Source organism: Vidua macroura, chromosome 4 (genome assembly GCF_024509145.1).
Source record: "Vidua macroura isolate BioBank_ID:100142 chromosome 4, ASM2450914v1, whole genome shotgun sequence".
NCBI lineage: Eukaryota > Metazoa > Chordata > Aves > Passeriformes > Viduidae > Vidua > Vidua macroura.
In genome coordinates, this window is record NC_071574.1 from 5,825,452 (window position 1) to 5,851,556 (window position 26,105).

Consider the following 26,105-nt stretch of genomic DNA (forward strand, 5'->3'; position numbering starts at 1 on the left):
CCTCTTAGCAAGGCCCTTTATCCTTCCTACACCGGGCACTTGACAGGAATGAGCCTAAGGAAGTCCAAGCAATAGCAGTACAAAAGAACAATAATAAAGATCAACAGGAAGCTGTGTGTCTTGGTGCATTCCCTGTAGTTCTGCGGCCAGGAAATTGCACAAAGGAAAGGATGAGAGCAGCGGTGAGATCAGGCATTTGCACATCTTCCAAGCTTCACTCCTACACTCACACCCCAAGTCCAAACCCATTACTTTGAAGGCAGGTTGCCTATGATTTTTGCCATGGAAGGAACAGTTCTATCTTTGTAACCAGCAGGTCAGGAACCTCTCAGCTCCAGGAGCCCGTTTCCACACCATCCTGCAGGCACTGCAGCACGGGGTGGGGAGACATCTCCTATTGTGTGTGTGTAATTCCTGTGTGTGTCAAATGGCTCAGACTCCAGATGAATGCACATCAAAACACATCTTCAGGCACAGCCGGGTCTTCAGGCCCATCTCAGCCAAAAAAAAAAGAGAATTTACAGCAAAATCGAAATACAATATTTAATATTTTTGTCCAAAGCACTGTCCTGCTGTCACACTGGGCTAGGATTTTTCTATTAAAGCAGGATTTTCACATGCAGGAACTTGCCACTGTCTCCTTTCAAGATTATGTCAGCTTCCAGTTTCTTTTCCCCCTCTATCAGCTTGGCCAGGAAGCCCAAAGTTATCAAATCCCTTGGTGCCCTTCCATTTGACAGCCTCCTCTTCCCCTGATATTCAGAAATGCTGAGGGGGGAGGTATTATGACCTGCACCAAATGTGTAGCTGGAAATGCCAAGCAAAACACTGCTGTCATTCTGATGTGTGATGCACAAAGACCTCTGCTTTGGGAGATGTTTCAAAATGAAACACAGTGGCCAGGCTAACTCATAACTGTTTATTGTAAATCACTCAAGAGTTTACACATCATTAATGGCAAAATAACACTTTTAAAACACCTGCTGGATGAAAGACAGAATAAAGACAACTCTTTAATATTATATGGCATCATTTGAAAAACAAGAAACAGAACAAAAAAGAAACCATTTTATTTTTTTCCCCCACTTTTGCATCTTTCCTGAAAATATCTGGGCCTGAGTCTCAGTTATCTTGAGATCCCTGCCTTGCCCAGGGTGTGGGGCTGTGTGTCTGGGAAGCAGGCACTCCCTCTCTGAGGGGCAAGGCAGTGACAATTCTTTATAAATGAAAATCATGCCCTCTATCTTCAAAAGTGCTCCAGTGCTGACAGTATAAAGCCTCTCTCCTGCACTGGCTAACAACTAACACAAAGGGCTATATGTCCCATTAAATCCACATGCCTTTTTTTTTTTTTAAGAATTTTCTTTTTTTTTTTCTTTTTTCTTTTTTTTTTTTTTTTAGTTAAGCAAGGCAACTGTTAAAATTCAGAAGCTACATAACTGTCTTTATATTTTGCTCAGAAACCAATGGATGTTGCATGCAGCTGAAATATTAGTACAGGCTCTTAGATAAAGGTCAGTTTTCTAAGACCCACTAGTCAAAGGCAGAAAAAGAAATGAAGAGGCCTCTTGTGCAAAAGGAGCTAAAATATGCATGCATCGATGGCCATGACTGATTAGAATATGACTTAGGTCTCCGAACATTGAAACCGAAGCTTTATTTGGCTTAAGACCTGGTTGAGCTCTATACATTTACAATTACAATGTATATGTGACAACAAAGGAACCATCTCAATATAGCATCAGTTGGTATTTTGGCCTGTATAGAGACTAATCTTCAACACAAAAGCCTGCTCAGCAATAAATGGTTTTCATATTTAGCAAAGACAGCAGTGCACTGGGCTGGCTAACAGGGCTAACAAAAAGAAGAAAGCAGGTTTCCAAACTAACATCTAACTAAACTGAGGGTGATTTTCCCCCTTGGACATACTGTTTTTCATCAGGGGTGTTACTGTCCTTTCCACGAGTATGCAGCTGACACAGCACACTGGGCCCTGCCCCATCCCCCCGAAAGATGCGCCTCAAAACCTTACTGGATTAGCAGTAGGAACAAAAATATCCCCTAACTGCACTTGGAAAGGACAGTTAGTTCCTTCAACCTGCCAACGTTTACCATGAACAAGCAAATTACAACAAATCTCAGACATGAACTACAGTGACTAAAATCAAATCTCTCTCCCGCTTAACTGCAATATTAAATAATATATAACATTTTTACACTTAATAGTCTTAACTTCAGACATAAGACAGCTAATAAGGAAAGGAAAAAAAAAAAAAAAAAAAAGAAGAAAGGCTGTGGCTGAATCAATTCCTGGGGAACTAATTCAGCCCAACCAATCGGAAACAAAAAAAATAATTTTACCCAGAGGTAAACCCACCACAGGCAGGGGGTTGTGCGCGCACACCCAGCCAGCCACGCGGACAGCAGCGCTGGCGCAGCGAAGCGCCGCTCCTCAGGCACTGCCATCCCCAGTCCTTTCCTTGCGAGCCTGGATCATCTCCTTCGGAGCCTGCTTGCGGTCAGTGACCAACCCCAGCCAAAACATGAAGTCAATGAACCAGGTGGTGGGGTTGAACTTCAGGCCCAGCTCACTGGCTGAGTAGTCAAACGGGAAGGTGTGGTGGTAGTTGTGGAAACCCTCACCTGAAAAACAGAGAGGGAGTTCAAAGACCACATGGCTGCCACTTTTGTCAACACAGGAACACGCTCAGGGCAGGACACTCCAACACCCACTGCCCAAGTCTTGCATCTAATGGAGGCTATGCTCCTCCCCAGTAGGAAGGGGCATGTCCCACACCTTATGCTCAGGGAAGAAAACCAGAAGTGCTTCAAGAGGGGAGACACACAGCTGAGTCAGAAGTGGGGTCAGTCACTTCTGCTGCACTATCTGCTGAGCAGAGCTTGCTGGGTGCTAACCCAGAGACCACATGATGTTGTTTCAGCGTGGCACCATCAGCAGAACACAGGCGCCTTCCTCTAGGATGCACAAGCTCCGGCCTCCTCCAAACCCTGGCTCCAAGCGGCGTCCAGCTGCAGGCACCCAGAGTCCCCACCAGGGTGAAAGAGGATGGGACATCACCCTGAGCTGGCAGAGCCGTGCCCAGGGCTGCAGCACTCACCAATGGCTCCCAGGGTGACCAGGGTGTTCTGCCTGGGGTTGATGTTCTTGTCGTAGGGGCGGTTGCCGTACATGTGGGCGGCGCTGTTGACCAGCCAGGTGACGTTCAGGGAGATGGTGTACCGCAGGATGGAGGCCAGGAAGTAGGCGTTCCACAGGCTCTCGCCCCACAGGTACCACGGCACGACGGTGGGGATCACAAAGCACATCAGCACAACTGAGCTCTTGTAGTACCTGCGGGCGTTACGGGGCGAGAAGGGGAAAAGAAGTGCAAAGCATGACCCGTCTTGTTCGTCCCCCTGTGACCAGCTTAAAATAGACCCCTGCTTTTGTTGAGTTTTCTGGAAGGGATGAGGAAAAACAGAGGTTGGGTTTATTAAACAGTCATTCGAACTTTGCATTCCCTGAAAGTCTTTCGGATAGGAAGAACTGCCATTTTTATTTGACAAAAACAAACAAACAGCTTTCAATTAAGATCCACAGAGGTCTGGAAAAATGCTAATATTAGAAGTATTTTTGAAGGGAAAGAAGTTTTCATGAACACAGTTCTCATCTGTAACACATGAGCTAGTTTTGATCATCTTGTGCATGAAATATATTAACCTGTTTCCTTGCAAATTCTCTGCTTGGTGTATTTTGTCGCTGTTTGGAGGTTGTGCCTCACATCCTGGCCTCCAGAAGGAGATCTGCAGCTCTACAGCTACACCAGCCACAGAGAAGAGGGCATTCCTCAGCTCTCTCACAGAACTCAATTCTCACTTACCTGAGCTAAGGCCCTCCAAGCAAACAAGTTCCCTTTCTTTGCTCCACCAAAGATAACAAGTAATTTCCCACTCATATGACTGACTTCTGATAAGGTCAGAAGTCTGACCTTATCAGAAGTCTGAGGTCAGAAGTCTGAGGTCAGAAATCTAAGGTCAGAAGGCTGACCTTATCAGACTCTCATCAGTTCAAGGCCAGGATTTAAGTAGAGCTGGAGGAGAAAAATACTTTCCAGTCCAGAAGACTCCTTCAAAGTTCAAAGCCTCTACCACTCTGGGGAAATAGAATAAAATATGAAAACAGCTTATCAGGCACCAATTAAAACAATCCTGCCAGATGGAAGAAGCCCAGACCAAAGTCTTTGTTGAAGATATGAAATCTCCCATCTGAACAAGCATCAGAGTAAATTGTCTTCCTCTGACTGAAACATCCACCTTGGAGTGAGAAACCTGCTTACCTGGAGTGCAGGGAAGTCAATGCCTGGGGAGCACTGCTGCTTTCACCACACTAAAACTTTGTCATGGGGACACTTCACCTGTGAGCTCCTCTCTCCCATCACCTGCAGGATTATTCCTCCCTGATTCACAGAGGGTAGGTTTTGCTGTCAGTTGTGCCTGGAGCAGTACTACGATTTCAGCTGAAGTGATGTGGTTTTAAACTGACTGACAACTCAGCAGCACCACTAAATTCAGCAAAGCTAACAATTTGGCCTTAAAACAAAACATGACAAGAAGGATTTATTGTGATTCTTAGTGCCTGCTAGTTTTTCCATGCTGCCAAAAAAAAAAAACCAACACTGCAACCCCGTAGAAAGGAGAAACCCAAATTCTGGGTAAGGGACTAACTCCTAAATCCAAATCCAGAGCAAAGGCATTTGCTAAGATAACTTTCCTGTAGAAAACACACTTCTTCACTGGACAACCTTTGCAGCATGACCAAAGCAGTAAAGCCTGCTTCTCATGGGATGCTGTTGTTGTGGAAAAGGTAATAATCAAGAGGGAGCTGCAGCAAACTGCAAGGGAGCTGTTGCAAAAAGGCACTGCCAACTGAGGAACCAGTGAAAGCAACCATACATGGAGGGAAATATTCCTCAGTCCTGGAAGATTTCCATTACAAGGGTATTTTTTTTTCCTTAGAGAAATCTGTGCGCTAGCAGAAAAAACTCTTAATTTTTAGACTTAACTGACTGCTCCCCTCACTCAGAAAATACACAGAAATGGCCTTAAGCAGTTTTCCAAAGTGCCTGGATGAACTGCTTGCAAGCAGAAAGTCTTTTGTGCCTAAAACACAGGTACTCACATAGAGCATAAAGGATGTTGCTCAATTCCCAGCTCTCACAGACTGTGCAGCAAACTGAGCTAGGACTGTGCTAATTCCCAGTGGAGATAATTAATCCTGTACACCTTGGGAGAGGTGGCACTTGGCCTGCACTGGCCCAGGGGTACCAGAAATGACTTTGCAGAGTGAAATATGCACTTGTGTTAAGGCAATTAGTGATTGCACAGTTTGCTCCACAGCAGAGTTTGCTGTGATCAAAGAAGAAGGCCGAGATCTGAGCAACTTCTGCCACAGCTGCTTTCATAACCAGCCCTGGCTTTTTGGGAAAGCAGAGGCACAAGGACAGGGCTCACTGCTTGTGCCACAGAGCCTGCGAGGACAGTCAGCAAGCGTCAGCCACATGGGGAAAGGCATCCCAGCAACTGCAGTCACGGTGGCAGGGATATCTCGGGGAAGAAAAGGGAGAGACGAAAACAAGGAATGAGCCACAACCAGACCGCCAGGCACGAGGATCTCTCCACGCCCCGCCTCACAGCAGGGCCCAGCGCTGGCACTTACTTTCTTTGGAACCTGACGACAGGGTCATCCAGCAGGTCAGTGAAATCCAGTTTCCTGCCCTTCTCGATGACGTCGCGGTGCTTGCGCACGAAGAGCCAGCCGATGTGGGAGAAGAAGAAGCCCCGGCGGGCGTTGTGCGGGTCCGCGTCCGTCTCCGAGTACTTGTGGTGCACGCGGTGGTCGCGGCTCCACTCGTAGATGTCGTTCTGCACAAAAAACACGGTGGGGTCAGAGGAGAGGGGCCAGGCACTACGACCTCCAGTCCTCCCACACGTGGTAACAAGCAGCAAGCCCCTCTCTGACGCTCCTCAAAAAAGGTTGTTGACTAAAACCATGGGAGTTGCCATCATCCATGGTAAAACCATGTTTTAAAACCATGTTAGTCAACATGGAAAACCATGCTGACTAACATGGTTTTAAAACATGGTTTTACCATGGATGATGGTAAAAACTGATGGGAGCTACCATCATCAGTCTGCCCTGGGTGTCTGAGGATGGGCGGCAGGGACTGGGTACATACACTGTTATTTTAAGACTCTGCCATGGGGAACCTTGTATATTTATTTTCAGCAGACTACTGTACAGAGGCTCTCAGTTCTGGCATCCTCTTTCTCAGCTGGTTGCAGCTGGTGCCCTCCAGGCACAAACACAGCGCTGAAAATGGGACAGAGCTTCTGGATCATTAGAAGCACTGCAGTGAACAACACGACACTGAAATGCCTTATGGCTGTAAATGGAATCACGTGGACTGCAGGGAGGAAGGGATGGACCACTATTCCACACTTGGATCCATAAAGAGAGATGTTGGGGAAGATGAAATAGGAAAGCCTTATAAATATGATTGCCTGGCAAAAGATTTGGCAAATACAGAAACTGTAAGCGAGATTGAGATGAGAACAAGTTTTGAGATACCAAACCTTAGTTACTGAACAACTAGAAAACAACAGCATAGCCAGCTGTAGGCAACCCCCTCTTTGATTAAACAATGCCCTCTACCTACAGACAGCTCCAAAGGTCAAATGGAATGTTCTGTCTCACCCCCCCCCCCAAATGTATGGCTCATCCCACACCTGTAACCCTCCCCTGAAGCATCAGGTATCTGTAACCCCATTGGCCCAAGTCTTGTTCCACGCCCACTTTGAAGCCCCCTGATAAGGTGTGCCCGGGGAACAGGACCCTGTCTTGGCATCCTCTCCCACCCCTGCTATATCTCTCTATCCCCTCCCAATCTCTCCCTGCCCCCACTCCCTGGGGCCTGCCACGAGCTGCAGCTGGCAGCTCCAAGCAGGGCCCCACACCCTTTACAATAAACCGTATATTCCAAGACCTGACTTCAGAGATCTCTCGTCTCCACCCATCCCGACCGTGCAGGAGTCCAGCGCTTGCTACAGAGAGACTTTCTGGGTTCTCTCAGCCAAAGGGATTTCAGCCTCCCAGCTTGCTCTGCAGGATGCCCTGGACTAAACTGGTGACTTCTGCAGTGGTGCTGTGCTATTAGTGCAGGGAACTGTAAGCACATTCAGCACTCGCAAACCTCAGGCCACACACTCATCTATGAATTGACTTGCTCAACACCAGCACCAAAATGTGGAAATGTCAGTTAAAGCCCAGATCCACAGGAGGGTGAACTTTAATCAGAGAGTTCTTAGCAGAGGTTGCTAGCTCCATCTCTGCATGGTCACGGAGGTACCCAAGCAGAAATACCCAAGGAAGGAAAGGCTTGGGTTACTTTTAGGAACAGCACCCACAACCACCAACCACAGCAGCTTTGCTCCCTGTAGAACTGAGCAAACTGATTGCAGTGTCTCTGAAGTGGGAACAGGACACCACCCATCTGGGCACTGAATATCCCACAGGACACAGCAGGCACAGGATAATGAAATTGTGTGTACCTATATTCTGTGGGGTAAAAGCCCTGTGCTGAAAGCATTGCAGAAATCATCTTTCTTTCTTTCAGCTATCAACAGTTCAGAGAAAGCACTGAGGGGACTCTGGGAACAACTGCAAAGAGCAGCTAAAGAATCCAGCTCAATTGGCTCCTCATCCAATTTCAGCTTTGCAAAAATGCTCTCTGCCTGCAAGAGCACACCAGGGACAAGTGAGGAGCAAGAGCCCCGGGAAGATCTCACCTCCACTGCATTCAGCCATGCTCAGCGCTCTACTGTTGCCATGTAGTGAACACAGTGATGCTGGGAGTGGGCTGGGGGTGAGTGCTGCATTTTTCTGCAGCACTAATGCATCTAAACCACTGAGAGGAGGCAGCAAAGATCTGCCCCTTGCCAGGGCTCCATTGTGCTGCACCTTAACTATCTCACTGCACGAGAAAACAAAGTAACCTGCAAAAAAGCAAAGGAAGTCACCCAAGTCTTCAGTGAGAACGAGGGGAAACCTCTAACTTCCTACAGAGAAATCAAAAGGAATGAAAACCTCTACTCTGCTTCAAGTGGCTTCAGTGGGAATATCCATATGACTGGAAAATGACAACTTTAAGTAACTTAAAAATAAAACAGGGTTATGCAAGAAGCACACTTAGAAAAGGTCTTCTTTCTTAACCAGAAATATTTTTTCAAGTGAGACTATTGATCGGCTTGTCACAAGAGCACTTGCTAAAGTCATTTGTGGGACAGCAGATAACCAGAAAAAGCAATGATACCATGAGAAATTAACTTGGCTTTCCATGCCACAGCAAATGCCTGCAGAGCTGGTAAAAAAAAAAAAACAAACATGATTCCCCAGATGAAAGGGTTAGGAAGCTGTGAAACAACTGAATTGCATCTAATTAAAACCAACAAAGCTAAGAGGAAATAAAGGCCTGAGGCCAGCGCTGTTGACAATAAATACACCATGAACTGGAGCACAGGGTGTGTAAATATGCTCTGAGTGTATTATTAGCATCCAATTTTCAAGAACACATCACTTTTGATCAAGTTTCAGGTAAACACAGGTGTGAAATCCCTTCTGAAGCAGAGAGCAACAGCATCATGCTGTGACAGTGATGCAGCCACGAGGTTTCATTAGCAGGTCCCTTAACAAACCTGCAGACTGAAATGTGCCGATGGGCTGGGCCATGTGACAGTCTCTGTGTGCTGACACAGATTTCCACACCAGCCCTCCTGCTGTGTCCAGCACAAACACAGATTGTGCCACAGGGATGACACCAGCACAGCCCAGCTGAGGTGCTGGAACTTAAATGCCAGGAGATCAATAAGCCAGGTATTAGCTATGTCTGAAACAGACAAGTGACAGCAAGAAGCAGAGTCTTTCAAAATTATGACAGCTTCATTCTAGATGGAGAGAAGAAACACAGCTCAGCATGCTCCAGTCACAAAATAACCCCACATGGCAAAACTGGCTGCATCTGATGGTATTCCAGAGGAAGTACAGCATGTCACAGCCCAGGCAGTATCAAGCTAAAATTCTACAGCAGTTTCCTTCCCCTGCCCTTCAAGAATTCTGAATATTTCCTCCTCATTTACCATCAAGGGATGCTGTATGCATCTCCAATGCTACCTCTTCCTCTCACAGCCAACGTGAAGGAGATGGACCTGAAAACTCATCACTCACTGTCCATTTGTGGTGGTGGAAACAGCCTTTACAGGCAATGGATGTCATGGTAATTAGGAGCAGGCTTCAGATTTAGAGTGGGTAATTTGGCCTTTCATCTTTTTTCTGATATGAAGGGCACAAAGGTGGCTTGAAGCTACTTTGAAGTACTTCCCTGCTTCAGAATCCCAGTGTCCTCAGACAAAAGCAGTGATGAGCACAATGCAGCTGAGAGCAAAATCCATAGCAACAGGGGAGCAGAATGCAATGAAATCCCTGTGTGCAGGCTCACTGCAAACAGCTCTGCACATTCATTTAAATTACTTGTGCAAGATAAGATCAGCTGTGTAACAGGGAGACAGTACCAGGGGCTTCTCAAAACTCCAGACAGTTGTTAAACACATTGAGCAAAGGGCTTGTAAAGCTCCCCAAGGAACCAAGCAGCAGATGGAAAATGGTTCAGAATAAAGAAAGGCTATAGTCAAAATGGACACATTTCCATTTTCAAGCAAAAGCATTGTGCTCTTTGTAATGTGTAGAGGGGCTAACTAATTAATTCTTTCCACCTTAAAAAAGAAAAAAAAAATCAAAGATGATAAATGAGAAGAAGTACAGAGGTAGATAAAGGGACTCTTTTCATCCTCTGTCAAGGCAAATGAACAAAAACTCAACCAACTAGATTGGAAGGGAAAAGATGAAAACTCAGGGCACAAGACATACATGGCACTCAGTGCCACAAGGGGTTATGGCAGCCAAGCTCAATAAGTTTAATTTTAGTCCAGGTAAGTTTAATTTTAGTGCAGGTTCCTGTCTCTATCCTTGCCAGCCAGAGGAGGAACCAAATTCACACCAAGAAGATCCTGGTTCAGGGCTAACTCCTACAACCAGCTGGGTGTTACACAAGTGTTTCTGTGGTCTAGGACTGCCTACCAGCAAGTACAGAGCTAGTAACACACTTCTTCACAAACGTATTTGAATTTGGCTGGTGAAAAATGCTGCATAAAACAGAGATAAATTAAGATTGTGGAAGGATGCCTGCTCTCCTTTCTGGGCACAAAGTCTCCAACTGCCTGGATGAACAGACTCTTGGTTACACAGACACATTTGCAGCATCAAGTTGGCCCTTATGAAAGTCTTCATGTTGTCCTGTGAAGTGTGGGGCCTGACCTGTGCCAAAATCAGTGGCTGGGGTGCTGAGCCTCTGATTTGATCACGTTCAGCTTGGTCCTTATGCAATTATTGCTCCTGGTCTGCCTAGTGCACATTGTTACGTGGGTGGTGAGAGGGGCTCTGTATCCCCCGAGCCAGCAGAATGTGTTACAACAAATAAACGTCTTTCTGCCAGTTTTTTTTTTTTTGTTTTGTTTTGTTTCTTTCTTTCTTTTGCTTTCTTTAAGCTGAGGAGATCCCTGCACAGCAGAGAGAGCTGCCTGGAGGCCAAGAATCTGAACAAGCAACACAAGCTCACCTGGAAAGCCATGGAGTTAGCTGCAGCCAGAAAGATCCTCAAAGGCAGCTTGGCTTTGTAGGAACGGTGGCTCCACAGGCGATGCGCGCCAGCTGTCACGCCCAGAGCCGTCATCAGGAAACAGAAATACGCTGAAAGACACAAAAACAAAACGCAGGGTGTGCCACGGGGCCAGCTGACACTCCTTGTGCTCTCTGTGGTGTAAAGATGCTCCTCGCCCTGCCTGCCAACGCCTGCAGGGTCGCTCTGGAGATGAGGCTGGGCAGACAGGAGGCGAGGTTCTCAGCCCACCTCTGCCTCACAGACTCTTTGCCTAAAGAGGACAGGCTTATTTTGCAAGTGTAAAATTAAAACGAGAGCAGATTCAGATATTAAAGAATACTACAGGACAATTTCAAATCGATTTACACCATCTGCAGCAATGTGTTGCTTAGCCAGGGCTCCCTGCCATCCTACACACACAGACATGTTTTGGTTAAAGCAGCCTATTTCAAATACCTAAGCAGTGTTACCAGAACAAATAGGGAAAATGAGATCCCCAAAAAGGGGTTTTGTATTTTTGTCTGCACAAGAGTCTGTCCACCAGGGAGCCCTGTTAGGCAGTGGCTTGACAGGAATTCACAGTCTGCTTTTCCTGGTATGTAGTGTAAAACATTTGTCTCTGCAAAAAGAAAACAAATGTGTATGTAGGTGTGTGTCTACTGTGTCCCTCTATCAACTCCCAGCTCGCAGTGCTTCAAATTGCAGCATCTGAGAGAAAATAGAATGGAAAGATATTTGGGAAAGTAACAGCAACCATATTTCATGTTGATCGTCACCCCTGCAGACTGAAGAAGCAAATGGATTTTTTCCACTCTGCTGGTGGATCCATCAAAAACAGATTTACCCAAACTGCTTGCCATTATGTCTATGGCCAAAATCATTGCCATCTCCTGTACAGCAAACCAAGGCCTTTCTCACAAGATGCAGCAGACAGCTGGAGTCAGAATGGTCCCAGTCAAGATGATGCCTCTCTAAAACCTGCTTTGGGTGCCATCACTGAAGAGACAATTCTGATTTTTCAGCAGGCTGAGTGCTCATGGTAGTCCTAGAAAAGGCTCATTTGTGCAGTTATGCCGAGTCCATTGAAGTCTATAATGAAATTAAAATTTCCACTTACCTGAAGAGAGCTACAGAAATGAACTAAAATCATGCATTCTCTCTGCACATTATCTCTAGATATTGCTGAATCTACAGATTACTCTCAGATCAGTAAAAATGCTGACATCACAACTCCTCACACTCCAGTCTCCACTGGAGAGTTGCAGTTCTTGCATATGCCTTGTTAGAGCAAGGATTTGGACTTCTGTGAAATTAGGGAAAACCTCTCCTACCATTTGCTGTGTGTGATGTTGCGCTGTGCAGAAACATCACTAAATAAAGCCTTCCAAGTCACTCAAATGACTGTAATTGTGGGAACAGATCTGTGACACACAGAATACTGACATTATCCAGCTAACATAAAAATATTAAGGTTGGACTCCTGAATCATTACAAGAACATATTTTCTGTGGGCTTTATGACTAGTTAACCTCCTGCTAGTCACGGGCTGAAATCTCCCATCTTCAGCAGTTTCTTTGCTTCCTTAAAGCACAAGGGGACTTTTCTCCTGCTTCAAAGCAACAAATCATTTAATTGACCAAGTGCTTCTCAAGGGCACCCATCCAGCTTAATCATGAATGATTGCTTAAAACAAGAATGAGAGATAAATTAGTAAAGTGAGACATGCGACTTTAGGGTTGATTTCACCTCCCTTCTCTGTGTAAGGAGGAGGCTGTGTGGTAGGTAATAGACCATATGGAATATCTGCACTGAACACAATCAGGGACAACCCTCTCTGGCCCTTTCCAGCCCCCCAGGGACTTGCCAGCCCCAGCCCACTCCTGCAGTGCTCAAGTGATCAAGGAAACAGCTGGGGCTCATGCCCACGCACCATGCCTATTTTTTGGCTTTGCAGAGGAGGAATCACAAGAGCAGGAATCTTCCTGATATAAATTCTGAGGGCTGAAACATCCCCAGAAACAAACAAACAAAATTACTCAGGAGGTTCAGTGTCAGAGCAGAAACAAATCCTGTCAGACAAATGCACTGCTTGGTGATAGCAAGTTTTGTGATTCTTACAGCAATTAAGGTGCCCGAAAATAATATTTGACCACTAATTCCCAATGTATAAATAGCCAAGATGACAAATATTTACCATGTAAGGAATAGGTCTCAAGCTCTCCTTTGCAGAATAAATGAGGATCTCAAACCAAAAATCAGACTACTAACCATTTGATTATGTATTAATAATGTACAGCTACAGTATCTGTATGAGAAAATACTGTTTGCTTACCTGTCCCATTTTTGGGGATAAGAGTGTGTGTAGGGGGTGAACGTGTCAGTGAAACACAGAAGGATTGCAACGTGGAGCAAAGCAGCCAGTAAATAGCAATTCCTCCTTATACTGAAAACACCCTCTCAGAAATGCAGCTGAACGGGTTTCCCAAGTAATAAAGAGTAAATAATGTTTATTGCAGAAAAAAAAGGGGGAAAAAATAAAGCCACAAGAAAAGTACCAATTAACAACCTGGAATTCATACAACTAATGTTATATTTCTTTTTAATTTAGTGGGCTAGCTAATGCACAAAGAGGAAATTGGTAAAATAGCCAGATGTGTCCTCTGCATGCTCTGCTAAGGTCTAGACAGGAGCATTTCCCATCAGCTCACTCGACAGAGCACAGCATAAGCACAACGATTCGGAACTGGAGCAGAGGGAGAGCCACCTAAAAGAGGGAACAAAGTGGAAGAGTGGGAAGCGAAAACAGCAGGTAAACCTGTGCAAAAGGACAACAGAGAGACCCAGAGCTTGGGGACAGGGAGAGGATGCAAGAGAGACAAGACACATGAGGTTAAAGTACCGTGCAGGCAGGGAGCTGGCGGGTTGCTAGGCTTCCAATACACTGTGCCTGTGCACAGATGCTATTTATGGGAGCATGCCAGAATCAATAGGCAGAAGATTTTTATTCAACATTCTTATTAATGACCTGAAACAAAGGCAAACAGCATACTAATTACAACAGTGGATGATGCTATATTTGGAGCAGCAGTGAGAGAGCTAAAAAAACACGGAAGGATCCATGCAGAAACAGGGAAAGAAGGGCTCAAAGTAAAGACAAAGCAAAGTAATGTAGTTTGGGGAGCAGTAATTGGAGACAGGGATCTGTGATGAGGATAAGAAGCTTGGGGAAGCAGGAGCCTGAAAGGAAGATCACCAGCAGTTCATTAAGTATTCCCAGTGGGCCATATGATAAGGCAGCACGACATCAGTGTGATTTTGAACAGCAGGCACAGAGGTATCATCTCACTGTCAGACAGAAGTAATGAAAACTACACCAGGTAAATAATTTAAAAATGGATGGCAAATCAACAGCATCAAACATTTGAGCCACCTTTTCAGAACGACTCATTATGCCCATAGCTGGATTTCCAGAAAAGCTTTACTAAGCCCAGTGCCAAACTCTTCTGAAAAATCTCAGTAGCCAGGGAAATGGCTTCCTATGAAGCTATGGGGAGATGTTGCCACAGCCTGTATCTACAGGCATCAGGAAATCATCCTCTGATCTTAGTGGTTGCTTAAATTGGAGCAGATCTCACCCCCTGAAAATTTCAATTCTGTTTTATGCTAAATATCAAAATTAGAACAACTTCTGTTTCTGAAACCTGGGACCACATTAGAAAGATATGCATTTATTGTTTGTGAATCCAGCACATTACAGATTGGTTTTGACTTTTATCTCATTATTAAAAAAAAAACGAAATCAATCAAAAGAAGATGCTCAGCAAACACTGGGTTCACTCTGTCTATCTGAACGGATAATTCTTGCTCCTGAAAGCAAGGAGATGACTGGACATCCTTGTTCAGCACAGATGACAAGGAGACACTGTGGGATAGCAACTCTCCACAGTTTACCAATGTCAAACATAACCCAGTTAGATGGAGCAAATTGCAATTATCTCAGAGGGACGATACATCAGACAGGAAAATAGGAGCAGTGAAACAAAATCAACTGCACATTCACAATAGCACTGCTGTCAACACACAAACCATCCTTAAAATACAGAATAATGTCACACAGCTGTTCCCACGGGGTGGCAGCACACGGAGCCTGGCACCAGCTCACACCAGTGGCTCCAATCCCTGTGCATGGATGGCAGGGACAGGAGGGACAGCAGGGAAGGGAATCAGCCCTTACCAGACTCGCTGCAGGCATCTCTCTCCCATGTGGTTCCCCATCCCTTCAGAGGGACTTGAACAACCACAGCAAGGTGACTACTCTGAGCCTGGCACATGCCTGGAGAGCCACCACCCTCACAGTTTGCTCTCTGTGAGGTGTTCCAGACACAGAGCCCACCACAGCCCTGTTTTCTGAACACACTTTGGGACCAGGCAACCTCTGTGAAGCTTTGAGCTTGTTTGCATGTCACAGCGTGTAAGAAACTTTTTTTCTGGTTCTGGAGCAGACTTGGTTTTAAGCCAAGTGATGACACATCTTACATCAGCCAGGACTGGGGTGCATTACATCAATGGCAGCAAGCAGGGAAGAAATTCCCAGTCTCTGCAGTACCAACAATGGGGGAAAACATGTGGGGGAAAGTGCTCACCCCTTCAAACAAGAGAGATGGCAGGCCTTGTGAGAGCAGAGCAGTGGCTCACCTAGCCACATACATTCTTCTGACAGGGTAAGGGGAGCTGCTATGCAGAGGAGACAGAATCAAAGAAGAATTACAAAACTAATTCAAAAGGGAAAAAAAAAAAGGCAACACAGGCCAGCTATTGTTGCACTAGCACTGCCTACACACTTCAGCTGGTGTGGGCTTCAAGCTGTGACATTTTGCACGGAGAATACGTGAAAAGTAATTACCAGGCCAAGTAATTAGTGCAGGCTGTCCCAGCATCGTTATCACACTTGCTCTGACCAGGAGGGTGACAGCCCTTGGGTCAGGATAGCCACCAAGGGTCAGGGCCTTGGTTTTATGTCTTGTTCTGAGGACATCAGCCCCATTTACTCCTGTGTTGGCTGCTCACAACCAACCCACAGCATTATTTAGTACGTGCTCAGGGAGCTGCTCTTCAGTGGTGAAGCTCCTTTAGCTCTTCTACTGCCATAGAAGGTCTGACACATTCCCAGGTCCAGCCTGAAGTTACATTCAGAAAAAGCTTATGCATTTTTACAAACACTCTCTGTGCCTCCAGCAGTTCAAGGATCAGGAGGCAAAATCCCACAGATACAGGAGGGAGTAATTTGCTCAGATGTGAGTTCTAATCACACTAATGGCAAAGGAAGCACATCTTTTGCTTGGGGAATTAAAATTAACAAATGCAAGGGCTGTGCTTCACCTGTACCTCATCTGTTACCTCTTCAACAAGAGGGCAGCTGGAGACAGCTGACCTTAAAATGCTGTTCATGATGAAGACATCTCGTGACATGACACCATTTGATGGAAATTCTCTCTCCGCAGTAGCCAACAAAGTCTCAAGCAAGCTGCTGAGAAATTTTCATCTTGGCACAGGCCATTTTTCTCCCCTGTATGTAAAAGGATAACACAACTTGACTCACTTGTATTAAAAATAAAAAACTATTTGAGGATTAAAAATTACAGGAATGGACATGAAACTTAAGTCTGCTTCCACACGAGCATCCTGTGCTTATTCAATCAGAAAAAAATTTGCTTCCTAGGGAATTTTACTAACCAAATGAGTCAAACCCAAAGTCTTCCATTATGCTGCAAGAACTGCATGAGATACACAAACAGCAAGTTGCTCAAGCACAAACATGCAAAGCTGACTGACTGCCATAAATATGTAACACTCCTGTAACTTCCAGTGATGATTTTTTCCTTTCTAAAAATTCAATTACATCTGCATATCCTGTATCTGCCTTCTCCTCCTCACTTGGTTTTTGTTGTTACTCAGTGGCAGATTTAGGACTAATACCACCAAACCAGGAAAAGTACTTCCAGTAGTGCCAAGTGATGCCGAACTTCATTCCCACTGAAGTTCAGGGCAGCACTGCCACGCATTTCAGCAGCTGCACCATGCCTGATCTCTTCTGAACTCCTAAGAGATCCTCCACTTCACTACACACACAGAGGTAGAAGATTCTCTTCTGATTCAACATCAGGGCTGAGACCATTTAGTTTTGTGGTGTCTTGCATGCTCTTTTACGCTTTCATTAGATAATGTCGAGTTTGGGGATACACTTCCTTAAAATGCCATGCCTGCCATCAGAATGGAAAGCTTTCCTACCCCAAACCAGGGCAGCAGTCTTTCCAAACACCTCAGTTAAAAATGCTGGTTGGTGTCACGCACCGCACCAGTGGGAGGGACAGGGTCACCATGCAGCATTCTTACACGCAGATTAGATATCAAGTCCCCAGTAGATATCTCTATGCTAAACTCCAGGGAAACCTTGGAGATCTCTTCCTTCACAGCAAAGAGACACCAGGCAGCAGTAACATATCATTTAACTTGCAGCATCCTACTAAAAAAAGCCTTATTTCCTGACCTGGAACTACATTTATTAAGGAGGAAGAAATTTTCACCGTAGTCCCTGAATTGCTGCCAAGAAGTGAAGCTGAATTAGTGGCTCTGGCCCTGGGGTCTCTGGGAAGGAAACACTGCTCTGCTAGCCAACCCTCTGCTCACTGAGCCCTGCTAACTATCAAAGGCTGGCATCAAAAGCTCCTTGGGCTGGATTCAAGTGAGCAAATGAGAATTAAAAAGCAGTGGCGTGCAGCAGCACCAATTCCCTGGGCCGCCCACCACGCGGGTCATGCCAGCTCTCACAGGGAGCCGTGCTTTCCCGTGGAGAGCAAACATGTGAAATCCCAGGCCAGAAAGCTTCATCTAAAATTAGATCTACACATCCTCTGAGCTACTCTAAATTGAGCCAAGAGAGACAGAGATAAGAGGAAGCACATCAAAGGCAAAGGGCAAGTAGAGCTTCAGAGCTGCAGAGGAGATGATTTCTGATGATGCCCTGCTCCTGCCCCTCTGTACCGTGGTGGAGCTCCAGGAGAAGCCATCTATCACATCCCCTTGGCCCTGCCATCACCAGCTCATGAAACCCAGGCTGCCTCTGCCTGGATGCACATGCCTGCGTAGGCATTTTCAGGAACGTTCCCCAGAGCCAGCACTTTTGGCTGAGTATACGAAAGACTTTATTCCGGTTGGAATACCAGAAATGTTCATATTGACAGCTGCAGCCAATGTGACATAAATAAAGCCAACAGAGCAATGGAAATCGTGGCTGACAGCAATTATTCCAGCCAATGCTAGAACTCCCCTAGGAAGGAAATACAGATTCCCTGGACTCACCAGCAACTGAAGATTGCCTTAAGATGTCGAACAGCTTGCATATATTTTTAGATCAAAGGAGAAGGCTGGAAGATGCTTTAGCTTCTCTGAAATTTTTGATGCTTATGTGTAGCCTGTCTCAGCTCAGCTGGGCCCTGCATCATCACAAAACCACGGGCAGATTTCACTTCTCTCCTAGTGACCTCACTGCTGTCCTCAATCCGCACACTGACTCGGGCTCTGGTGGGTTTTAAGCGCTCTATAAATGCCAAGACAGAATAAATGCCAATTTTACCTCTTTTTTTTCAGGGACAGAGTAAAGAAATAGCATGGTTAAGCCATTAGCACAGCACCCCAGAGCCCTGCATTCAGCAGGCAGCTCTGCCCTGAGGAAGAAGGTTTCATTATTTTTTAGTTATTGTTTAACATCCCTGTCCAAAAAGGGACAAAGGCAAAGCTTACCCTGTGCAGAACCAGGTACATGGCAGGGGAATGCCCTGCTCTGACCCAGTGCCTTCACTGTGACCACTGAAGCAGAGATCTGATGAGTTTGACTTTTCCAAGACTTTTTTCCTCCCCCTTCCAAAACCAAACAGAGCTCAGAGCAAAACCTGTTGCAAAAAATGGCCTCTTCCAGCTTTCTCTCCTGGCAGTTTTAGCCTCAGAGCTGGGCTGCAAGTGCTAAACCTCATTAAAATTAGAAGGCACAAGCCCCCTGCACCCAGCAGGTCAGTTAGCCAGAGCTGTCAGATTGGAGGATGGTTTATTGTTAGCTTACATGGTAAAAATAAAATCTGATTACAAGAAATTGCTTGGCTTCAATTATAACATCAGTGTTAGTTACAAGTGCAACGGTGACTGCAGGGAGGGTAGGTGGAGTGGCAGAGATGAGGAACCACACTGATTTCAGTGCAGTAAGCCCCTTGAGACTTCTCCTGCAGAGAAGTCCATCATGACTAATCCACTGAAACTCCTCAGAGCCTGTATTCTGCCATCCCCACCTGCACCAAAGATAAAAAGCTAGAGCCAGAAATCCCTGATGACTCCCCAGAGCTGCCTGCACCGGCTCAGGACTGGAGGACCATGGCTAAAGAAGGCACTTTATGCTTTTGTGGCCTTTGGCTGGGCTTTTGTGTGCTTGCCACAGACAGCTCTGGGGGTGCCAACAAACCTTCCCTTCAAGGGGCTGCTTCACAGGGATGCCTCTCCCAAGCTCATGATGTCAGGGGGCAGCCCAAACGCCAACAAATTCAGACAGGGATTTCTACCTTTGCAGGGTCCAGCTGTCATCTCTGCCCTCATCACACGGATCAAAAGGAAAGAGTGCCTGAGGTTCTTGGGGCTTGGCTGGTCAGAGCAGCCCAGCAGTGCTTTGTGCTGGGTGAACATCCCAGTATCAAGCACACACAGCTTTACTGCTCACTCATCCATTCCCACTGTAAGAATTCTTCAGGAGTGCCTTGAACCCACTCCTGAGAGCAACAGGACCAAAGGTGCATCACACACATCTAAGGCTCAGCACACACGTGGAATTTTTTCCCCATCCCTGTGCTCGCAGTGACCACGTGATGTGCAGCACACAGGACAGAGGGAAACAACACAGGAGCACCACCAATGCACTGGGGATGAAATCAGGATAAGGAACAAAAACACGTACTTTACAGCTGAACACTGTGACAGACAAGACCTTAAGGAACCACCTCCTCCAGCAACAGTTAAACAAGAGACGAGTGAACGCTGGGGAAGGGAAAACATCCAACAGGAAGGAGTGTCCTCAACAGGAGATCATCTCAGAGCAGGATTCTGGAACAGACCCAGGAACACTCTGTGACTGTATCCATCCATACCTATTCCATGAACAGGCTGCCCAGGGAAGTGGTGGAACCTCCATCCCTGGGTGGATTTAAAGGATGTGCAGTTGTGGCGCTTAGGGACATGGTTTAGTGGTGGACCTGGCGGTGTAGGCTAATGTTTGGTTTTGATCATCTTAGAGGTCCTTTCCAACCCAAGTGATTCTGTGATGCTGTTCTGTCTGTGCCTTATGAGAGGGTGTGTTCCCAGTTTTACCAGGGACACGGAGCTCAGACCATTCCCAGACGTGTTACAGCCACCCCCAGATCCGGGGCTCGTGCCACTTTTAAAGAGAAAAGCACTGTTTGAGAGAAGACTTTGTTCTTCTCGGAGATGATGGGAGTTCAGCTCTTGATGCCAGGAGGGAAGGAAGAAGCCAAGAATTTGGCTGTTAAGAGTGACAGCTGTATAACTACACTTTCAAATGGGCCAGGGGAGGAAAAACCAGTCCAAAACCTCTCTGGAGACAACCTCTGGGCAGTTGTGCACCTCAGAAATGCAATTAACATTTGGATGCTCCACTTCCTCTCCATGAGATGCTCCATGATGCTCCACCTCATCATCTAGTGAACCAGCTGCTGTCTTCAACAGCTGAAAGCACGGTGGAGCTGGGAGCTGATGGACAACAAGGCCAGCCTCCTGTATTCCACAGAAACTTCCCAGAGCTACTCTCTGCTCATGGCTGGCACTATTCTGGGAGCCAGCAAACAGGAGATCACCATGAGCAGTAAGGTGAAGAAAGGTCCTTCTGTTCATTAAGCCCTTCCCACCAAGTATCCAAGATAAATGAATTTGTTCCCTATTTCTGACCCAAAACCTCACCTACAGAAATCACCTGAGCACAACCACTGTCCAGGCCACAGGGGAGCATAACCACTCTCCAGAGTGGCAGCAGGAGTGACAGAGAAGTTTCCATCAAATGTCCCCATTTCACTGGGTGTGAAACAGGGACAATATTTGCGCTCTCCTTCATCCACAGAGGTACCAAGGGGGAACTTCCCCGGGGCTAGGATTGTTTTATTTACAGCTGTCCGTGCAGAGATTCCAACGCCGTGCGTGGGAATGGTTTCGGACTAAAGCCAGTTAATAACCAGAAAGCCAGCAGGTGGCACTCAAGAATATCCAAGACTCTGGAATCATGCAGGACCAATAAAACTTGCATCTGCAGTGCACAACAGCAACCTGTGCCTCATTACATAGGTGTGCTGCCTATCAGCAGCCTGAGAAAGAGGCGATAGCCTGAAGTGCTAAGGCCACAATTGCTTTAGTCTCCTTTATTGAAGGGATCCAGGCATCCCAGGCAGGATCCAGGCATCCCAGGCAGGATCCAGACTCTTGCCTGGGAGCAGCCTGCATCTCAGGAAGGGTGCAGCTGGGCAACACCACTGCTCCTTCTGCGTTCCCAGCCAGCCAGCACTCGTGCATGAGGGAAAAGCTGAGGATAAGCATGGCAAAGTGCCCGCCACGGCTGAACATGAACAATCTGCAGCTCTCAGGAGCACTAAAACATCTCCCAAAGGCTGCTGAAACAACAGCAACAAGCCTCCCTTCCCATATGAGCACCATTAGGGCAAGGCCATCCTCCTTGCCAAGCCCAGGCTCTGGCAAGGCACAGCAGTGTGTGACATCTGCTCCTCCCTCACGCAGCTCTGCCAAACACATCCAGGTGATTTGGGGTTTCTGGGTGGCAATGGTCACGCAGGTTTTTAAAGTTGTTTCAGCAGCCTGAAATGAAAGGTTTTAAAGCAGGTGAACAGCTTAATCTCTTTTGTGGTGGCTCTGTTTCCTAAAATTAATTTGGCTACTTCAAGTGCTTCCTCACGAGCCCTCTGCAAAGACTAAAAAGCACCTTTTTCCAAACAAAATCCAAGACAATCAGGTGATTCCCCCAGATGGAGTCTTTAAGAAATTACCATGAGCCCACCAAAAGAAACTGTGAGCAGCTGTTAGCATTGGGCCTTGCAGTGAAACGTGCTGGTACTTCTCTCTGTACAAGGATTTCAGAATTTTTTAGCTTGCTTTCCTAAATCAGTTCCTCACTGGAACTGCTACAGGGTGCACCTGGCTGGAGCAAGGATTAAGAAGCATAATTTAATGGCACGTTACTGTCATAGGTGACCTCTGGAAGGTGGTGCAGCACATCCAGCCCAAAAGAGGACATCAGTGAGCCACAGCCCCAGCTGGCCACAAGCGCCCCTTTGCACAAGATCATTCCTGGGAAATCTGCACGCTTGGCCCAGCCAGCCCCACTGGAAGCAAGCTGCTCATTTCCTCCTGGGATGATGGTGATGCCTCCCCTTCAAACCTCCGGATGGTGAGCACCAGGGGGAAGGCAGCACGGTCTTCTCCACTCACCCCCACACCAAACCACAAGTCAGGCTGGCAAAGAGCAAGGCAAGGGAGCTCCCAGTGAGCCCGGGCTGCCGCAGCAGGGGACATTCCACAGCCGCTCGGCAGGTTCCACGGCTGTCCCACGGGCACAGCCCAGGGCTGCTCCATGCCTTGCACACACCATCTGCTGCCTCTCGGGTCAAGGCAGCTCCCAGCTCATGGAAAATTTTGACATGAGTAATTTCATTGTTTTTGTTCAGCTTGGACTGAAATCAAATTCCACAGAGACACTGGGATGGCCCTGAAAGCCTATGTATTAACCAGCTTATCTGTACATCCCTTGAAAGATAACCCAATTCTGGGTTCTGCAGCAATTCACATCCCCAGTTCTGCACCACCCAGAGTGCTGTTTGGGATCCCTTGTGCAGCCCTAGCTCCACGTGGGGTGTGGGAAGCTGCAGCACGGGCCTCAAGGTGCCGGTGCGGGAGGCAGCGGGAACAGAGGAGCCCAGATAACCCCGAGTAAACAACCAGCTGAGCCTTCCTTGGCAGCACTTTCCCATTGTCTATTGTGTACAGCTGGACAAATGTCAATAAATTACCAATGGAAATGAGCCCTGCTGAGCAGGCAGCTTGGCTTAACAGCTGTTTTCTAGGTGGCACAGTGGCATTTCAGCTCCACTTTGCAATCGGTGCTGCATCGGCTGCCTCCGGGGGAGGGAAGGGAAGGAGGAAAGCAAGCCCCGCACAGAGGGAGGGTTTGTACCTGGCCTCCCCCAGGGGAGAACACAGTGAGAGGTGGATACCTTGGGGGAGGAGAAGGTAAAAAGCCAAGCAGGCTGTGGTGAGTCATGGGAAGCTGTGGCTTCCTGCCAGACACCACGGAGGTCACAGCCAGCAGCGGCATCCCACTCCCAGCTCACTTGTTCCTGCAGCTTATCCATGGGGGAGCAGCGGCGGGGAACACGGAGCGGAGCAATGCAAGGGCTTGCACAGGATCACCGGGAAGCTTCCCGAGTGCCAGGAAAGCTTGGGAAGAGAAAGAAAACCACAGAGGGATGCATGGAAGGCTGCAGCTCCTCCATCTGCACCCTTCAGCGTACACACTGAAGGTAGCTGCACTACCTGACACTACTCTCATAGCTGCCATCCAAGTTTGCCAGCGTGCCAGCCCGGCTCCGAAGGCTGGCTGGCAGCCAGCGCCCACAGAGAGGCAGTCTCACAGCTGATCTGCACAAGGGAAGGGGATGTGGAGAGCTGGGGAGGGCGAGGGACACGTCTGATTGACACCTATTCCTCCCAGCACAACTTCACTGCTTGCCACACTGAAGCGAGGTGGGTTGTGAACTTCAGCAACAGCCACCCTTTTTTATCTACCCTGAGCTGCTCAGAGGGATCTCAGAAACAGGTCACCAGCGTGACAGCAAGCTGATTTGTCTGACGTATTCTGCAGGAGAGTGTGTATTTTCACGTTGCTCAGCACCTCTGAGGGGAGCAGAGCTGGCAGCAGCCAGACGTGAGAGTGGCACGCAGTGTCCAGGACAGCTGGAGCCAGTGCACTCACTCCCTGCTGTGGAGGCCCTGTAAAAACCACCCACCAAACTCCCATAAAAAACTCTGTGGTCTGCTCTAGGGTGGCTGTTAAATACAATTATGCCAAGAAATGAGAGGCTCTCACTTTCAGAAGGAAAGGCATTAAGCTGCAAAGTCATTGAGAACTGTTTATTATGTAGCGTCTGTTTAATCTCCACCAGGAAAAAAATACCTCGGAGGATGGAGGGCTGAATTGGTAATTCCATCCTTTGCCTCCAGCCTTGGGGATTTTTGTAATTAAGCACAGTGAAATCAGAGATGATTTCAAATTGTCTTCTTGGAAAGGCAAAACAGAAGAAGAAAGCCCACCTGCCTGCACACAACAGGACCTAAAAGGGTTGAAAGCAGACCACAGGCTGTGCATTCCAGCCACACAGCTCCCACAGGCTCTCCTGGTCTCCCTGATCACCCAGCTGTGGCCAAGATAAACTATGAAATCAGCCTGAACACAACCAGGAATAGGGAGGCAAGAGGAGTAGTGCTTACAGAAGGAAACTATGCAAAACACAACCACCCCACAAGCTCTTCTGGTCAGGAGCAAGCCCGGGGGATTGTGCAAACCAGGCTGCCAGTCAAGTGCAGGTGCCCTCCAGGGACCCAGAAACTGAGAATGGTAATTGATGGAAAGATTCCTTTCCCAGCTGCAAGCAGCAATGGTGGCAATTTCTGGGGGTTTAAGACAGACTGAATATCAAAAGCTGAACCTGTGAAAAAGAGATTTAGGACTTCTCCAAACACAAGGAATCAGCCTGACTTCCAAAGCATTTAGCTGGGGCTTCTGAAGAGTCACCTCGACAGTAATGATTGCAGCCTAACAACCCAAATTCCATGTGAGTTCCTGCAGCAGAGACCCTTTTTTTCCTCTGTATAAAAGAATCCCAGGCTGTTATATCCTCCACTTACCTCAAAGCAGAGTATTTACCCAAGAAACTGCACCAGCTGTAAGCAGCACTCAAGTTTTTACCCTCTTGGCCAACCGAGATTTATATGAATCAAAAAACAGTTCTGCCTGCTGAACAGCGATGCTGACATTCACCATCTATTTGGTCTCACAAACCCTGACAAGCCTTGCACAATACTGCAGTGCTTCTATGGAGCGTTTTCTCCCGGCATCATTCTTCTGTGGAGAAAAGAGGACCTCACCACTGTAGGGTGGAAGAAAAGATGCTGTATTTCATATTCTCTTCCCCAAACCAAATCCGTGGCTTTTCATGCCTAGCAGGACAGACGCTGCAAGCCAGAAAGCACAGCCTGGCTTATCGTGTCTGTGCCAGCATCTTATAGCACTTACTCGACTTTCACATCTTCCTTAATGAAAATTTGTTATCACCTTCCTCAAGAAACAAACGAGGAGCTGATTTTCTACTCCAAACCGGAGTAAAATCAGAAAAAAAAAAAAAAAACAAACAAACAACGGAGCAGAAAATCAGAAAACCGTGGGTGTTCAGAAAGTAACACGCTGAAACAGCAAAGGGACGGCCAGCGCGTCCTCCCTCAGACCTTTAAACGGAAACATCAGCGCTTGACTGGGCTTTTTTAACTAAAAAAAAACCTGATAAACGTAACCGGAGGGAGAGCGCCTCCTGTTTCTACAGCAACCGAGGGCCCGGCGCGGCGCTGGCAATGGCATCCCGGGAGCGGCCGTGGGAGGTGGGGGGGCTCGGCAACAAAAGCCGCCGCGCCAGTAAAACGGGGGACGGACACGGGCAAGCCGAGAGGCTGCCCGCCGCCCCGGGGTCCCGCCGCCGGCCGCCCCCCGCCCCACCTGTAGCGCATCCCCGGCACTCACCCCAGAGCAGGGTGAGGATGTGCGCCCGCGGCACCAGGCTGAGCGCGTAGACGGCGCCCAGGTGCAGCAGCCCCATGAGCACCACGTTGCGCCACACGATGGCCTGCCCGCCGCCCGCCGTGCCCGCCGTGCCCGCCTCGCCGCCGGCCGCCCTCCGGGCCGCGGCCATCGCGCCGGCGGCGGCCCCCGCGCAGCGCGGCCCCGCAGCGGCTACGGGCGGCCGGGACGCGCCGCCGCCGCATCTGTTGCTGCCGCCGCCGCCGCCGCCGCCTCCATGGAGCCGCCGCGCCGCCGGCTGCGCCCCGCACCGCGGCGGGGACGGGCGGGGGGCGGCCGCGGGCACCGCATAGCGACAGCCAATGGTGGCCCCGGGCCGCCCGCTCCGCCCCGGCCGCCGCTCCGGCCCCGCCCGCGGCCGCCTCCCGGCGCGCCCC

The 26,105-nt window shown here is 47.8% G+C and overlaps 1 protein-coding gene across 1 annotated transcript; it reads right to left on the reverse strand.

The window, feature by feature from the left end:
• Positions 1-905: 905 nt before the first annotated feature.
• Positions 906-25,840, reverse strand: SCD5 (stearoyl-CoA desaturase 5). Its single transcript, XM_053976633.1, has 5 exons — positions 25,672-25,840; positions 10,728-10,858; positions 5,717-5,922; positions 3,120-3,352; positions 906-2,643 (listed from the first exon to the last, which is right to left on the reverse strand). Exons 1-5 carry the CDS (start codon positions 25,838-25,840, stop codon positions 2,453-2,455), a joined length of 930 nt encoding a protein of 309 aa, XP_053832608.1. The 3' UTR covers positions 906-2,452.
• Between the last annotated feature and the right edge of the window lie 265 nt (positions 25,841-26,105).

Coding starts and splice junctions, on each gene's coding strand:
- SCD5 (XM_053976633.1), bottom strand. CDS start 25,840: ATGGCCGCGGCCCGGAGGGCGGCCGGCGGCGAGGCGGGCACGGCGGGC. Junction 5,923..10,727: donor CTAACTCCATGGCTTTCCAG/GTGAGCTTGTGT, acceptor TTTTTTGTGCAG/AACGACATCTACGAGTGGAG. Junction 2,644..3,119: donor GGTCACCCTGGGAGCCATTG/GTGAGTGCTGCA, acceptor TCTGTTTTTCAG/GTGAGGGTTTCCACAACTAC.